This window comes from Phyllobates terribilis, unplaced genomic scaffold (genome assembly GCF_046119375.1).
Source record: "Phyllobates terribilis strain yellow unplaced genomic scaffold, ASM4611937v1 Scaffold_1__5_contigs__length_1240528914, whole genome shotgun sequence".
In the NCBI taxonomy this organism is placed as follows: Eukaryota; Metazoa; Chordata; class Amphibia; order Anura; family Dendrobatidae; genus Phyllobates; species Phyllobates terribilis.
In genome coordinates, this window is record NW_027362761.1 from 205442408 (window position 1) to 205460076 (window position 17669).

The window sequence follows — 17669 nt, forward strand, 5'->3', positions numbered from 1 at the left end:
ACTGAGAATACAGGGGTGTACTCACTTACGCTGAGCGCTGCAGATGTAATGTACTGAAAATACAAGGGGGGTGTACTCACTTACGCTGAGCGCTGCAGATGTAATGTACTGAAAATACAAGGGGGGTGTACTCACTCACCCTGAGCGCTGTTTGTATAACATACTGAGAATACAGGGGGGTGTACTCACTTACGCTGAGCGCTGTATATATAACTTACTGAGAATACAGGGGGGTATACTCACTTAAGCTGAGCGCTGAATATATAGCGTCCTGTGAATACAGGGGGTGTACTCACTTATGTCGAGTGCTGTATATATAATGTACTGATAATATGGAGGAATGCTCAGGAATTTTTGTCTCTCTCTTTCACTCTCTCTTGTCCTGGACATATTGTCGTCATGGTGCCACACTGAGCATGCTCAGTCTATAGAAGCTTCGGACAGAAGGACACATCCCTGGTTATATTCTAGATATAATTACATATGTAGCACCCTGAGGATTCGGCTGCTACAGGGGTATTGCACCTCAACCCAGAGGTGTGATATTCCACTCCCGGGTAAGGATGGAGTGTGGAACTGAGCTAGTAGGCTGCATGCACTACACACATCCCATTTCCGGGGAACAGACCGATGGTACTCCCACTAGAGAAATGTGCAGGTACGACAGTGTCTGTTCCTGGCTGGAGTGGGAGGGGGGTGGAACATCCCAGTAGTGTAGGGGCAGATAGGGGGAGCAGCCTGGGTAAAGTTAGGAGCTCATTGGGTGCTGGTCACCTGAGCTCACACATAGAGGGAGTATATAAGGTGGGCACCATCTTAGATCAGGGTCAGTCTGTGAGACGTCAGTCAGTCAGCCACAGTCAGTCAGACAGTCTGTCTGAGAGCCTGAGAAGCAGAGCAGAGGAGAAGAGAGAGAGACCCAGAGGCGCAGAGGGGACCCCAAGAGCCCATAAGAGAGCTAATAGGGTGAAGGGTCGGCAACAGGGTACCGGATCCCAAGCTGGCAGAGGCTACAGCACACCTTAGCCAGGAACCGGAGGTCGTGGGCAGGATCTGCCACGATCACCCACTAAATCCACCCGGAAGGCAGACCAAGAATAGGGTCAGGGAGCCCAGAGGAGGCTTGACCAACAAGAGGCCCGAGGGAGCCGGACTTAGGTGGATCCCTGGTGGGAACGGCCAGAAGAAGGGAGAGACAGAAAGGAGCTCAGGACCACACTCCGGAGTTGCCTGGGAGTTGACCGAGTCCAGGACCTGGTGGACGCAGCACGGCTTGGGTGGTCACTGCTGTACACAGTGACCCGAGCAACACCAGTAAGTAAAACCCTGGAACTGCATTTTATGCCTCTGAGTCTCCTTGCTGCACCTTCACAACCACCATCCTCCACGGCTGACCCCCTGAGGCTATACCCCTCCCGTTGGGGGTTATACTACCTAAGCTGCACTCACATCATCAGCCTCAGTGGACCCTGCTGCAGCGGCGGCCGTATTGACCACAATTCAACGGGTGGCGTAGTCGACACAAAAGAACATCTAGTAACATCTATAAGGACTGCCACACACTGAGTTTGACACCCTGGGCACGGACCGGGTCACAGCCACTCGGAGACTACAACCCCCATCTGATCCGGCTCCGGGTATCCCTAACAACATGGCCCAGGGGGCGCGTCACATATAAATAGACATTTGCCATCCATCCCTATACAGAGGTGTAAAGCACACATATACTCATGTGCAGAGCTAAGCAATGGTATGTTTGCAAATTAATATATTAGTTCAGCTTTCCTCATATGATATGCAGATATCACTCTTAACTCCTCAAACAAAATAAACAGCAATAACATCAAATACGATAGGAGGAAATTATCGAGAGCTTGGAGCCAGTATTTTGTCGTTCAAGAAGTAAAAAAAATTGGCATTTTTTGTGCTGCAATTTGCAACATTTATCCTTATGAACACTTTTCAAAGGTGGCAAGAAAAGCGGGCAGACTTTAGTGGAACATGATATGGTTAACCATGAGCTAACAAATTTACTATAATTTACAGCAGAAATGTTCCTAAATTTTAGAATCTGTCTCTACTTATACTTATATATAGGGATGGATTTCAATGTCTGGCACAAAGTCATCCAAAGATGCACAAGTTTATTAAGTGGTATGCACTTTCTAATAAATTTGATCATCTTATTTCAATGGAATTGAATTTCAGACTGGCGTCTAAGCAAAGTCAGAAAATCTCCCCCCTCAATCTTTAGCTACCGCAAGAACACAGTGCCTTTTGCAATTTTTAAGAATTGACTATTCCATTGTTCAGGTTCCTGATGACATGACGTGCATTTCAGCATTCCTCGCAGCTCCTGTGATGCACTCAACCTCAACCTTTGGCTTGAATATGAAGGGAAATGCTTTCTTAAAAGACTTTCTGAAGTTAGCCCCCATGAATGCATACACAATAGGATTGACAGAGGAATTAGAGTAACACATACAGTGTGCAAAAATTTTCAGCTTGTAGGTTTCATAGCTTTTCTGAAAATTTGAATCAAAGGCTTGAAACAAAATAAATAGCTGAATAGGTCCCCAACAGATGGTAAAGAGAAGAACTATCACCACCACCATCTTGGATATCTTTGCTCGAACTGCTTCAGATCTCTCTGCCAAAAGCTGAACCTAAAGGAAAAAAACGAAAAATTTTCAGTACTTTAATGAGAAACAGTTAAACAATATAGGCATGATGTCAGCATTCTTCCATCACAGGACTGCTGAGACATTTGATTGCCTGCAGCAGTCAGGTGACTAAAACAAGAGTTTTACATGCCAAGAAAAACTTTGAGCTAGCAGCAGAACATTTAGAGAAGTGTATGAAAATCTACTCGGAATGTGACTGCAAATATGTAAATGTCACGATTCCACCACTCACGGTGTCCTAAGGACGCTGTGAGTGATAACTCTGCTGCCCTATAGGATCAAGGGTATTCTGGGCTGTCAGTATTGAGAGTGACAGACCAGTCATTCAATCTGAGGCAGGGGTGTGCTGGGCTGTACGAATTGTGAATGACAACCCAGCTGTCCAATCTGGATTGGTCTGTGGGGTCAGACCATTGTCAGTTGTAGCCTTAATCAATGGTGTGTTTGCTCTGTGCTCTGTGTTCTGATTTTCTGATCTTTGTTGCTGGACCTTGGATTTGACTTTTGACTACTCGTTTGTACTACCCCTTTTGCCTTTGACTCACTCTGACCTTATTTACCTGACTCCGGACTTGACCTGACCTCTGACTATCCATTTATCTTATCCCTTTGTCCTTGACGTACCCTCCTGGCTTTTGACTTCAGACTCCTTAACTTCCCTGCTACATGGCTTGCCCATGAAAAGTGACACAGCACCACAGTAAATCACTCACATAACAAGTATCGACCTTTTGATCCAGCTATCAGAACTGAATCCTAACAATGTGCATATTACAAACCATTAGTATTCTGCACCTGCAATGCTTGTTGAAAGCTTACACTTAGATGCTCTTTACAGGGAATCTGTCACCAGGTTTTTGATACTATATCTGAGAACAGCATAATAGAGGAAAATTGACCCTGATTCCAATGACGTATCACTTAGTTTATTGGGTGCAGCAGTTCTGACACAATCAGAGTTCTTAGATGTAGAATGCAGCAGAGCTGAGAAAGCTAACCCCACCCCCACCAGGCTCTGTATTAACATTGACTTTTGACAGTGAGCTGCTTATCACAGGAGGGGGCACAGTCGGATGACTTGGCGCACATCAGCTAGTCAGGGCAATGATAATGTACTAGTGATAAAACCTTCATTGTAAGTAAACAACAGCACACAGCCTGATAAGTGACACATCATTGAATTAAGTGTTTTAACTCCTACCTCATGCTGTCCTCAGATTACATAGCAAAAACCTGCTGAAAGTTTAACTTTAAGTAACAGAATTTTGTTTTCAGTTTGCTGGCCGAAAGGGAAAGGTAGAGAGTCACAGACCCAGCACCACACATGGTGGCCTTAGGTTATTACCCAGTGTAGCATTGCAAGTCAGTGCAGGGCAGAAATTTTTTGTTGAGAAATTTTGTTTAGAGATCGCAGGCACCGCAGACATTGAGAGTTCTGGTGTTGTTTGTCTCTCAATGCACATACTGTAATATGGTATACGTGGAATGGAAGTACAGGCAAGATAATGTGGACACAGAGCAGTAAGGAGGATACATCCAAGGTGAGGATGCCAGCAATGCCAATTTTTCATTAAACTTCAGTGGGGGAGCCAAAGTATTAAAGGTGTAAAAGTTAGGCTTTCAGCGCACCATTCACTAGCCTCCTGGCTTCCTGCTTCCCGGACAGCTGGCCTGAACTACAGTATGTGCTCTCTGATGCTACAAGAATTGCCTTTGCAGCATTAAAGGAGCACAGGTGCGCAGAAGCTGGCCAAATTCAGCAATCCGGCTAGCTTCAGAGCAACGCTTGCTAGCTTTATTACCTTCAAGATTGCCCACAGCTGATAGACTGCAGAGGTGGCGGGCATACATCCTATCTTTTGAAGATCAAAAGGAGGTACAGATCATGAGTGCCGTGGCACATTTTGGCCATGCCCCTGGCCACACCCCAATCCACGTCCATTTACCATCTGGCGATGGTAGTGAGGGATATTCAGCAGACGCCCAAGACTGCAGGGCGTAGACCCAAATCTGGGACTGTCCGCTGTATCCAGGACAGTTGGGACTAGAGATGAGCAGATGGATTCACGGGTCTCTGGTCCAACGTGCAGGTCAGTGCTACCTGGAAGCTTGATGGGAGGCTGCGAATCTCTTCCTTTCCAGCGCCCCCGGAGCAGCTTTTGATCAGCCAGAACAGCGCGACATCATCTGTGCATCCTGCTCATTTCTAGTTGGGACCTATTGATTTATATTTTGCTCTTTCATTCACAGTTGTAGCAGCCAGAACTTTCTCATCTTTATGTAGCTTCACTATACCACATTTGGCTTTGTGTCTGTAAGGCCGTGTTCACATGTTGCAGAAATACTGTGCTTTTTGTCTACTACAGATGTCCCTACCAACCAACACAATAACAATCTTCTCCACCTTATTTCATGTGTTTTTAGTGCAGATGTGAAGCCGCGTTTTTTATGTGTTTAAGCAGCAGAAAATATACAGCATTTACGCTACATGTGAACAAGGTCTAAATTTTAAAGCAAAGTGGATGTGTTTTCATGAAATCTCTGCCCTTGGTACGTCTAAAGACGCTGCTGAACTATGGGGTTTTGGTGAATTTTTTCTCTATAGGCTACATCTGAAAAAAACGCATGAAAAAAATTGCAATTTTAAGCTCAGAATCAAAGCTTTTCTGTATTATTAAAAAAAAGTGTTAAAAACTCTGCTTCATATCTGCACAAAAATTGCATCAAATAGGGGAAAACGCATAATAAAAGAAACGCAGCAAGCACGCAATAATCAGAGAAGATAGTTATTGCATCGTGTGGTGTGGACACCTGCAGAAAAAAAGCAGCAGAAAGAACGCAGCATTTACACTATGTGTGAACACGGCCCCAGAATTACTGTTTGATTAAATTTTTTATGGGTTTAATAGAGAAAAAATATCAATCAAGCCATTCTTTTTACGTAATTTACCGATCTCCATAAATAATCTGATCCCTGTGTTGTGCGGGTCGTTACGATTACAGGGACAACAAATATGTCCATGTTATTTGCTGATTTGTGATGTTTATTTATTTATTTTTAAAAACTCATTAAAAATGACATTATTTTTTTCCATTTTCAATTGTTTTTCATTATTATTTTTACTCATTTTATAGGATGAAAAAATCTCGCATTCTCTCTCTAGAATACAGAAAGATACATTGTGCATAGCAGTGTATTTCTATTAGTATAATCTGCCTGTGGAGTCAGTCTGCAATACAGATAAAGAACACTAAATTTTCCACATGACATCGCTAGAGCTTGTAGCTTAACAGCTTAGGCTCCTGCCTATAAAGTTAAAGTTGTGGGTTTTAGACCAGGAGACTCACAGTAAAAAAACAACACAATTTTGTAATTGCCTATTATTTTTACTACTTTTATAGGAACAAAAATATATTTTTCTTCACCTCAGTATGCAGGGACCATAGAAATACATTATGTATTTCTATGAACATAATCTCACAGCCCCAGATTATAGTATTACCGGGGTTAATAAAGAGATAAATGCTTAAAAAATATTAAAAATGTTGATTTTATTCAAAGATAAATTAAAACCATTTTTAGCATATAAAATAGCAGGGAGAAACCATAAAACAATCCACATATGAATCAATAAATGCCTATTGTAACCTGAAAGACCTCAGGTGAAGTATTGGTTAACAACAATTGTTTCTGGTAAGAAACGATTAATTTCTACACATACACTGTGTTCCAAATTATTATGCAAATAATATTTTCTCAGATTTTCCCAAATTACCTATATGAATTGCAGTCATTGTAATTTTCCAGTCAAATAACTATTAGAGTACAATTGAAAGGTTTTTGTACAAACTGCCTATGATAACAGTATATTTTTTAAAAAATAAAAAACTCAAACTGCACTCAAAATGCATGTTCCAAATTATTATGCACAGCAGAGTTTTCAACCTTTTCATTTTAATAAAGAACAAAAAAATGGTCATTTTTGAAATTATAAGCATTAGCAGGTTATTACAAACTGAAATCAAACAGTTTTCAACTCAAAACTTTATTCTAGGTGATGTTACATTTGCACATAGGACCCCTTGTTCGAAAGGAGCTTCTGAACTCTCTCATTCATTGAATTTGTCAGGCTTTGGATGGTTTCTGCTTTAATTGTTTTGCATGAGGACAGAATACCCTCCCAGAGCTGTTGCTTAGATGTGAACTGCCTCCCGCCATCATAGACACTCCTTTTGATGATGCTCCAGAGGTTCTCAATGGGGTTGAGGTCAGGGGAGCATGGGTGCCACACCATAAGTTCGTCCCCTTTTATGCCCATAGCAGCCAGAGATGCAGATGTGTTATGTGCAGCATGAGACGGGGCATTATCATGCATGAAAATGATCTTGCTGCAGAATGCACGGTTCTTCTTCTTGAACCATGGAAGGAAGTGCTGTTTGAGAAACTCAACATACATTATGGAGTTCATCTTTACCCCTTCAGGGATCCTAAAAGGGCCGACAATCTCTCTCCCCATGATTCCAGCCCAAAACATTACTCCACCTCCTCCTTGTTGGCGCCGTAGCCGTGTTTGCATGGGGTGTCCATCAACCAGCCATCCTCCACTCCATCCATCTGGACCATCGAGATCATTTCATGCATGATAATGCCCCGTCTCATGCTGCACATAACACATCTGCATCTCTGGCTGCTATGGGCATAAAAGGGGACAAACTTATGGTGTGGCACCCATGCTCCCCTGACCTCAACCCCATTGAGAACCTCTGGAGCATCATCAAAAGGAGTGTCTATGATGGCGGGAGGCAGTTCACATCTAAGCAACAGCTCTGGGAGGGTATTCTGTCCTCATGCAAAACAATTAAAGCAGAAACCATCCAAAACCTGACAAATTCAATGAATGAGAGAGTTCAGAAGCTCCTTTCGAACAAGGGGTCCTATGTGCAAATGTAACATCACCTAGATTAAAGTTTTGAGTTGAAAACTGTTTGATTTCAGTTTGTAATAACCTGCTAATGCTTATAATTTCAAAAATGACCATTTTTTTGTTCTTTATTCAAATGAAAAGGTTGAAAACTCTGCTGTGCATAATAATTTGGAACATGCATTTTGAGTGCAGTTTGAGTTTTTTATTTTTTTAAAAATATACTGTTATCATAGGCAGTTTGTACAAAAACCTTTCAATTGTACTCTAATAGTTATTTGACTGGAAAATTACAATGACTGCAATTCATATAGGTAATTTGGGAAAATCTGAGAAAATATTATTTGCATAATAATTTGGAACACAGTGTAGTTAGATACTCCGATGGAATATAGGTGTAAAAAAGTATCCTATAAACACAATGAAGTGTATTAGTATGATGAGAGTTTCTTTACTCCAATTGTACATATGATATGCAGTCTACGTATTAGCAGATAGAGTGTAATATAACATAAATAAAGTGAATAGTGTGATTGTTAACACTTTTGCTGAATACCAAATGTAACACCTAAAATTAGATCCACTGTCACAGGCTAGTATGTGGTTTTTAGCCAGGTAAGCAAAAGTGTGTCATATAGACGAGCCTAATATTTGATGCTTAGTGCAATCTTCATGGCATTAGTCTATATTACCATAACTAATCCTAAAGGTCAAGAGAACTTACTATTGAGTTGATCCACATGTGTAGAGATGACCCGGACGCCGCCATTTAGCCAGCGCTTTTTCTAAAGGGGCGTTAACAAAGGGAGGGGGACATCCTCTTTAAATATAATGTGGTAACCATTGTCTAGTTGCGAGGGGATCTAATCATTGTTCTGGGAGAAGGTGGTGCATGAGTCGTTTGATGGTCACTCGTTGATGAAAAGGTGACTTCCGGACTATGCCCTGGGAAAGCATGTGTGGAACACACGCCAATCCCAGTGAGCTTGACTAGAAGTCATCGAGTGCTACGAGCACTGCAAACGAGACTGATCAAACTCTGATTAGAGGTTGATCAGAGTTTAAGAATAGTGTAATCTGTTTCTCTCATATGAGAGAATTGGAGCACACTGTAAGGAGAAGATGTAAGAAGAAGATGGAGAACAAAATTTCTCTATCTCCTCCATGGGTCCATCAGTCATGGACTACTAATGTGGCTGCAGAACCAGGATCCTGCAAATTGACTCACTCATCTCTAATCATGAGTTACTATTTTACAATGTGATGTGTATGGAGCTACAAGACATTTTCATATGAGAATGTGTAAGAACAGTAGATAATACTCCTTTTGTAGCATTGTTCTGACGATCATGTCCCACCCTTGGCTTTTATGGATATAGCTCTATTACACGCACGCCGCTAGGTTCAGATAGGACGAGACGGGTTTCATGAATTCTTTGGAATCCTGGGGGAACCGTTACTCAGGGTGACCATAGGCTTCAGCTCCTCTCAGGCACACGTTAGATTCAATTGCTGACCAGACACATCTGACAAGAGTCTTTTTCAACAGTTTAACAGTGGAATTTAATCTGAAGCAAGGCCAGTGCAATTCAGAGATATTACAGCAACAATCTTCATTACAGTACAGTATGAGTTTCTTGAGCAACTGGCTCCAGTAACAATACAGTAGTTTCTTCACAAGGCACAGTATTACAGTCTCTTCAGTAGCATAATTCAGCATAGATTAGATCTCTTCGCAGCACACTTTTATGCATACACAACCACAGGCTTTTCCTTCACCAGGACACAATAGTACACAGAATTCTTTATCCTGCATGGTCCGTAGGCAGAGATACCTGCTTCCAGTCGACAGTCCTTGGCACTTGACTCGGTTCACCAAGTGTCTCATACGTCAGCATCATGGGCCTCCTCACGTCTCGAGTCGACATCCTCCGGGTGGGTTGTTCCTCAGAGACAACGGGCTCTTCAGTCACAGGAGTTTCTTCACCACACTCATTTACTGTGCTTCCTCAGATGCTCTTGGAACTGCCTCTGTAAGTTCCTGTACTTCTCTGGAATCGCCTGCTTCCACACGGTCTGGTAATTCCCCTTCTCCTGAGTGTCGATCGGTCTCTCCAGTGCCTGGTGTTCGATCATTAGATCTGGATTGGACTTCATCTGTACTCCTTGATACAAACTTTGAAGCTTCGGGACTTAGTTCACTCTCCTGAGGATGGTACATCCGTCTCCTTGCCGGTCCGAGAAATACAATGGTGTGCTCTTCTTCATCGGAACTTTCAAGGTCACTATCCACCACCGGAGCTTCAATCTGTGGTGGTCTCTTAGTCGATCTTGGTCAATGTCGGTCTGCTTCTGGGAAGTCTTGTTGTGGTGGGAGATAATCACAGGTTAGTAATAAATTCTGATGGACTATTCTGTTTTTCTTGTCCCCTCTTTCCAATCGGATTTCATACACTGGACTGTCATAGGCTTTCCTCTTTATGACCACATACACCTTGTCTTCCCAATAGTTTTCCTGGACCACCTTTCTCACGTACGTTCTTGAATAGCACCCGGCTTCCCGGTGCCAATTCTGCTCCATAACATTTTCGATCATAGTACTCCTTACTCTTGCTCTGTCCTTGCGTAACCACTTTGGATGCTATGCCTCTGCCATCCGTTCCTTCCATTTCCGAATGTACTCCGGATACGTTCTGTAAGTCTGCCACCAGAGTATCGAACATGATGTCGATTGGCAGTCTTGGCGATCGTCCATACAATAGGAAAAAGGGTGAGTAACCCATTGCATGGCTCTTTGTACAGATATAGGCATGTGCCACTTTTGACAGAGAACTCTTCCAGTCTTTCTTCTTGTCAGCTGTTAAAGTGCGCAACATCGACAATAATGTCCAGTTAAAACGTTCCACTTGTCCATTACCCTCTGGGTGATAGGGGTTGTGTAGTATCTTTGAATTCTACAGCACTTTCCTAGCTTGGCATAGAGTTGGTTCTCAAATTCTCTTCCTTAATCGTGGTGTAACCTCATAGAAAACCCAAAACCTCAAAGCAAAATCATTGAAGATCTTCTCTGCCGCTGTTCAACCAGCTTTTTGGGCGATGGCATATGCTTGGGCAAATTGAGTAAAATAGTCCATCACCACCAATATGCATTCGTAACTACCCTTGCACATCTCGAGATCTAGAAAGTCTATTGAGACCATCTCAAATGGATACGTACTTTGGATGTTGCCCATAGGTGCCCGGGTTGATGTGTTGGGACGTTTATCTTTCAGACACCCACACTCCCTGGTCACGTACCTCTCAATATCTCTCTGCATGTACGACCAGAAGAAACGTTCACGGATCAAGTTGATTGTCCTTTCCACTCCCAGGTGTCCCATGTTTTCATGGAGTTCTTTGAAGACCAACCTAGGGAATACTCTGGGTAGTATGAACTGCCGGTTTTGGAGCTTCGTCCATTCATTAACTAAAACAGATACTGCTGGTGACTCATTATCTCTCTCCCGTTTACTTGGAAACCGATTTTGGTCCACATAAAGTTGTATTCTACCAATTATCTGATCTTCCCGTTGTGCTCTACGGATCTTTCATTTTCGTAGTTGTTGAATGGACAGGGGGTGATCTTGTTCTCTCGCTTTTATGGTGGTTTCCACCGTCAATGGACACCACAATGGTGTGTCTTCCTCTTGATGCGCTTGCACTGCTTAGGTAGTGCTCTCAATTGCTTCCAGACTGACTTCCTCCAAGTTTGGCTGTAGTAGAGATAATCTCTAAATCGTTCACAGATAGCCCATTTCAATGCCAGGAACTCCATTTTTCCAGAATGTAGATGGCAATTATTCTCTGCGTCTGTCAACATTCTAGAACCGTAACCGATGACTCTCATTTTCCAATCTTGATGCTGATACAGGGCAGCTCCCAGTCCAACTTGAGAAGGTTCACTATGAAGGACAAATGGTAAGTTGAAATCAGGATATCCCAAGATGGGTGGTTTTACCAGGTAGTCTACTAGTTCTTCCAATACCTCCTGGTGGTCTGCTGTCCAGAGAATGGGCTGTTGGGACGAAACTGCGTTGTTTCTTTTAAGCCCGGTCCTACCCGCATTCTTCTTTTTCTCCTTTGATGTTGTTGACTCTGTCGTCCCCCCCAAGAGGAGGTATAGCGAGGCGGCAATTCTGGAGAAGTTCCGAACGAAAGTACGATAGTAGGAGAGGAATCCTAATATCTGCCTCAACTCCCAGACAGTAGAGGGACGCTTGTTTTTAAAGGCCAGTACTGGAGCGATTTCTGCTGGGTCCATGGTATAGCCTTCTCCGGACACAATTTTCCCTAGAAATTGGACTTGCCTTTTGAACAGTTCACACTTCTTTGGGGTCAACTTAACTCCGTGTTGTTGTACCGCTGTAATATGGTCCTCACGTGTTCAACATGCTCCCCGAAGGTTTTGCTGTGTACCACATTGTCATTCAAGTACGGCTGGCAGATATCGTCCCTCAATCCCTCCAAACAGGTCTCCATGCTCCTCTGAAGTGATGAATGCTGTCAAGGGTCTACTGGACTCTTCAGCAAACCCTTGATGGTATGCTTTACCCTGATCGAGGACAGGGAACCAGGTACTTCCTGATAGGCTATCCAGCATATCTTGAATCTTTGGTATCGGATTCCGATCAGGTACTGACTTTCGGTTTAGTTCCCGGTAATAACAGCAGAGTCTCAACGTACCGTCCTTCCTAACACAAACAATAGGAGAGGAATAAGACGACTTCGACTTTTGGACCCAACCTTTGTTGATTAGATCTTGTAAATACTCTTTCACTTCACAGTGTAAGGGTTTCGGCACAGACATGTAACTTCTGGTTACTGGGGGCGTGTCTTTGAAATTGATTTTGAACTGCAACGATGGGATACAGCCTATATCAGAGTCATCTTTAGAGAATGCATGACACTCTTTTCTCAGCATCTGTTTTGCTATCGCTATATCTTCAGCACACAAGTGTTCCAGGGATACTGGGGGATCCCAGGACGCTGATGTGGGTCATGCAATTTCCTCCCCTGGGCAACTCCTGTTCTTTGGTGGGGAGACTGAATTCACAGTAGACCCCTGGGCGGGTCTCACACTGGCTGGATATACCATTTTAATGGTTTCAATGTGACCTAACACAGTCTTTGGATCCAGTCTAATTTCATGTTTCGTAGTATTCATCACTGGTACTGTCACTCGAGCAAACCCACCAGTAGGAATTGTAAGCACAGTCTCACCTTGAACTAAGCCTTCCAGAAGTTCTGAAGAGTCTTTAAGCACGTACAGTCTTTTCTGGACTTTTCTTCCCAGTTCTACCCAGACTCTACACCTCACCCTCACCATTTGGTTTGCAGGGATGATGGTTGGGCGCCAGCCTACCTTGACTTCTTTTAGGTTCATTGTATTCTGTGCTTTCTTTACTCTATGAATCACATCTTCCACCACGGCATTGGGTATGTCAAGTGATGTGGCAATTGCATCCACCACCAGCGTCCCTGACTTGTGTTTCGTGATGACCTCACTGATTACATTATAACCCAGGATAGGATCCTCTGCCACGTTCTGATCACTGGTCACGAGAAAAGGTACCAAAAACTCAATGGTGTTGCTGTTCTTCGTGGCCCTCATTTGGAAATTCACTTCCACCCAGTCTATGAAAGGGATTTCGGTCTGGTTGACAGCTTTGCCGTGGAGTTCCACTGGTCCTAAGAGTTCTTTTAGCGACCGAAGGCAAGTATGTGGCAGGTAGCACCTTCTCCATTCTTCATTTAAAAGGCTCACTTGGGCTCCTGTGTACCACAGTGCTTTTACCAGGAGTGCATCTAGCTGGCACTATATAAAGCACCTTTCAACAATTAATCAGATGAGGCTATCTTTACTGACCAAGGTATCCTCCTCCCAGGAGTACATCGTTTTACCTCTGCACTGGGCATTAAGTAACTGATGCCCCTGTCTCTCTTGCAGCTGTTGTAGACGGGAACACACTTGGGGATAGTACTGAAGCAGCCGTTTTACCTCATGAGCCGTTCTGGGGTTTGGTGAGATTTGGATTTGCTTCTGGGGCCTCCTCCGTGTCGCGGTTACCGGTCGCCCTGCACTGGCAACCTCCTGTCTTTTCACCCAAACGACTGTGACCATTGGCATTCCTTGGCATATTGTCCTTCCTCACCACATCTTAGACAGTGTACATACACCATACTCTGATTTGATGAACAGCACGCTTCACAAGCCGGGTATCTTCTGTTTTGGAACCCACTCCTGGGTCTGAGGGATACAGGTTCTGGCCTGGAACAAATCAACTTTTTCACCTCAATCAGCTCATCTCGCAGTTCTCCTATTACTTCCTCTCAGTCAGCGCTGGTGGTCCTCTCTTTTGTTGGTAATTTAAGGTTCCCTCTCGGAGGTGGCACTGGAGGGTCTCCATGATGATCTTCAGACTGGCTACCGGGGGGTCTCCAATTTCAGCTGACTCATTTTGGTGATTTTAGGAGCAGAGCCTTTCTTTAACTTCAGTTAGCTCTCTGACTCCAAACTAGCTGCCTCATTCAGTTTTTCAATTAGGACTTCGTCCAGAATACCAGAATCTTCTAGGTACTGTTTCCGCTGCAACTTGATGTCTTTGCTGATTAACCCCGCTCCCAATGATCTCTCAGTCTATCCTTCAGTTCAATTGCTCTGAACAAGAAACTTTGGGGTGATTCATTATTTTTCTGTGAGAGGTTAATGAGTCGGTGGAACAATTCTGAAGTACTCTCTTCTTTATAGTGCCCTTTTAAAATCATCTTCAGCTGTTGCAGCTGAGTTGATCGCTTTCACCTCCCCCTCAACGATCTCATCTGGCTGGTAGCCTTTCTGTAAGCCTGCATTGATCTGGTGCAACAAGTTCATATAAGACAGTTTCTCTTTCTGCTCACACTCTCCAATCTGTCCCAGGATCTTGAATTCTTTCCTTATGGTGATTTGTAGTGTTAGAGAGGACTGTCTTCCTGATTTATCTAACATGAGCAGGATAAAGGTTCTGTCTGAGTCTGTCACCTGTTCAGAGGTTTTGGTCGATTCCTGCAGGGCTGTTGTAAGGGCTTTGAATTGTTCTTTCAATTCCTGTAGTTCTGTCTACGTACGGAGATTCCCACTTTTGGTAATTGGTGCTACCACTCCATCCTCGAACTTCCACCTCGTTAGAAACTGTGTTAGCTCATGGAGGAACGTCCCCATGACGTCTTCATTTTCTTTCTCCCCAGCTCATCCATTTTTGCATTAATGGCAGCTAACAGTTGCCTGCAGTTGTGTGCTTTAGAAATCTGTTCTTCTGACATCTTTATATGTTCTGCTACTGTTCTCAATTCTTCACAGGTTAACTGAAGAAGCAGCTCACTAATTCTGTCCATTTGTATTTCCACATCCATTGCTGCTGGTGAGTTTTCTTTAGGGCTGGTCCCCTTTAACTTGTGTAGCAGAGTTGAATTGAGGTGCTGTGCTGTTGTGTTTTTCCAGACACTTTTCCTCTTCTCCCTCTACACGCTAATTCCCGCTCAGGATTCCCCGTACGGGCCACCAATGTTACACGCACGCCGCTAGGTTCAGATAGGGCGAGACGGGTTTCATGAATTCTTAGGAATCCTGAGGGAACCGTTACTCAGGGCGACCATAGGCTGTAGCTTCTCTCAGGCACACGATAGATTCAATTGCTAACCAGACACATCTGACAAGAGTCTTTTTCAACAGTTTAACAGTGGAATTTAATCTGAAGCACGGCCAGTGCAATTCAGGGATACTACAGCAACAATCTTCATTACAGTACAGTCGTCTGAGCTTCTTAAGCAACCGGCTCCAGTAACAATACAGTAGTTTCTTCACAAGGCACAGTATTACAGTCTCTTCAGTAGCATAATTCAGCATACATTAGATCACTTAGCAGCACACTTCTATGCAAACATAAACAAAGGCTTTTCCTTCACAAGGACACAATAGTACACAGCATTCTTTATCCTGCATGGAGATGGAGGGGGGGAGGGTTTGATGAGGGAGATGATCCCAGTGACACGATTCCTTCTAGTCCTTATCTTCCTGACTGATAATACTCTGCACTGTTAGTTCAGGGAGTTTATCTGACCTGTGTTTAATTTCTCTCCTGATCTGAATCCTGTTCAGCTGCCTTCTGTCAGATCCAGATAACACACCACCTTTCTCTTCGGCTTCAGCCAGACTACAATAACAAGTTTCCCACAATCCCCCTGGGGATCTGCTAAAACACTCCCTGTCTCCTGTGATTGTGTTAACCCCTTCTAGTTGCTGTATGCTTCTGAAGCATAACACTTCCTGTCTCCTGTGCTGGTGTAATTTGTAACAGTTGCTGGATGCTTTTGAAGCAACAGCACTACTTCTGCATGTCACAGCTCCCTTATATTTAACATAGACGTGAGTTTATTTCATGTAGCCATTATAAGTAATCAAACAAGAGGGATCTCTATTTTGAGTTATATAAGTGAATATATTATACATAATAACAGTCTGAGTGGACAGTACATTTTATAAAATTAAGGCAGAATATGCCATACTTGTGGATGATTAACATCAATATCAGTTCTTTCTTTAGCCATGCACCCTTGCATTACCTGATAGTTGTTGTCAATGGGCTCAACAACAGGTCTACTCATCCTTTTCAGCATGAAAGCATAGCATACACAAATTGTTAACAGCGGTAAGAAGTATACTGCCAGAAATGTATATAGAATAAAGGCTTTTTGATGTGCAGCTGTTGGAAAGGCTTCTATGCAGTAGGTCTGTGGTCCATACCAGTATCCAGTACTCAGCTTTTGGTACATTGCACAAGGTATGGATAGTACAATGGAACCTGTAAATAATTGATAAATGTTAGACACGATGGGAAATCAAGTTACAGGATGCAAATTACAGTTTTTACGATGTGACAGCAACTAATTTCTTTATGTGTAGTATCTTCCCTTGAAGGTTGACAATGAATTCTATCGTTGCACAAGTACATACAATCCCTATTGAGAGCTTTACACTTTACACATATTTCACATACAACTACTAAGCATTAACAATGGGCTATAGATTTAGACAGACCTACTTAACATCCTATTCTAATGCACTTAAAACATCCTTATTTCAACACTTCATGTCACCATGGTTACTGAATTCCCATTAAGTGTCTGACAGCATCGCATTTTCCTTTAATTTAGACAAATGATTCCATTAGCAAGCAGTTTGCTTTGTTGGTTAGTTAAAATTTGTTCTTTTTCCTTGAAAACAATATCCACAGTAATTCATTATGGACAAGCTTATTTATTTATTAAAAGAAGCGGAAATGCAGAGAGACGGCTAACAACAAACATTAGGATGAGATAACAGTGACAGAGTTTAATGTCCATTTGTGGTCTTAAATTGGACAATGCCTACCTGCAGCTCTGTATATTCAATTTGGCTCCTGCATATATGCACAAGCCCAGCAAAAGATCAGAAGTCAGTGTATGGAGAGTTGGCTTCTCAATATACAGTGGGTACAGAAAGTATTCAGACCCCTTTAAATTTTTCACTCTTTTTTCATTGCAGCCATTTGGTAAATTCTAAAAAGTTTATTTTTTTCCTCATTAAAGTACACTCTGCACCCCATGTTGACTGAAAAAAAACAGAAATGTAGACATTTTTGCAAATTTATTAAAAAAGAAAAACTGAAGTATCACATGGTCATAAGTATTCAGACCCTTTGCTCACTATTGAGTAGAAGCACCCTTTTGAGCTAGTACAGCCATGAGTCTTCTTGGGAATGATGCAACAAGATTTTCACACCTGGATTTGGGAATCCTCTGCCATTCCTTGCAGATCCTCTCCAGTTCCGTCAGGTTGGATGGTGAACGTTGGTGGACAGCCATTTTCAGGTCTCTCCAGAGATGCTCAATTGGGTTTAGGTCAGGGCTCTGGCTTGGCCAGTCAAGAATGGAAACAGCTGTTCTGAAGCCACTCCTTTGTTATTTTAGCTGTGTGCTTAGGGTCATTGTCTTGTTGGAAGGTGAACCT

At 42.9% G+C, this 17669-nt stretch overlaps 1 protein-coding gene across 1 annotated transcript in view; it reads right to left on the reverse strand.

Moving 5' to 3' along the window:
* Nucleotides 1–1380: 1380 nt before the first annotated feature.
* The window catches only part of LOC141166323 (G-protein coupled receptor 54-like), a 384390-nt gene continuing 368101 nt past the window's right edge, over nt 1381–17669 (reverse strand). The window contains exons 4-5 of the mRNA XM_073652897.1: nt 16244–16482; nt 1381–2666 (exon numbers count right to left, since the gene is read on the reverse strand). Coding sequence (XP_073508998.1) covers nt 2310–2666; nt 16244–16482 — 596 coding nt within the window. The 3' untranslated portion in view covers nt 1381–2309. The remainder of the gene's footprint in view (nt 2667–16243; nt 16483–17669) is intronic.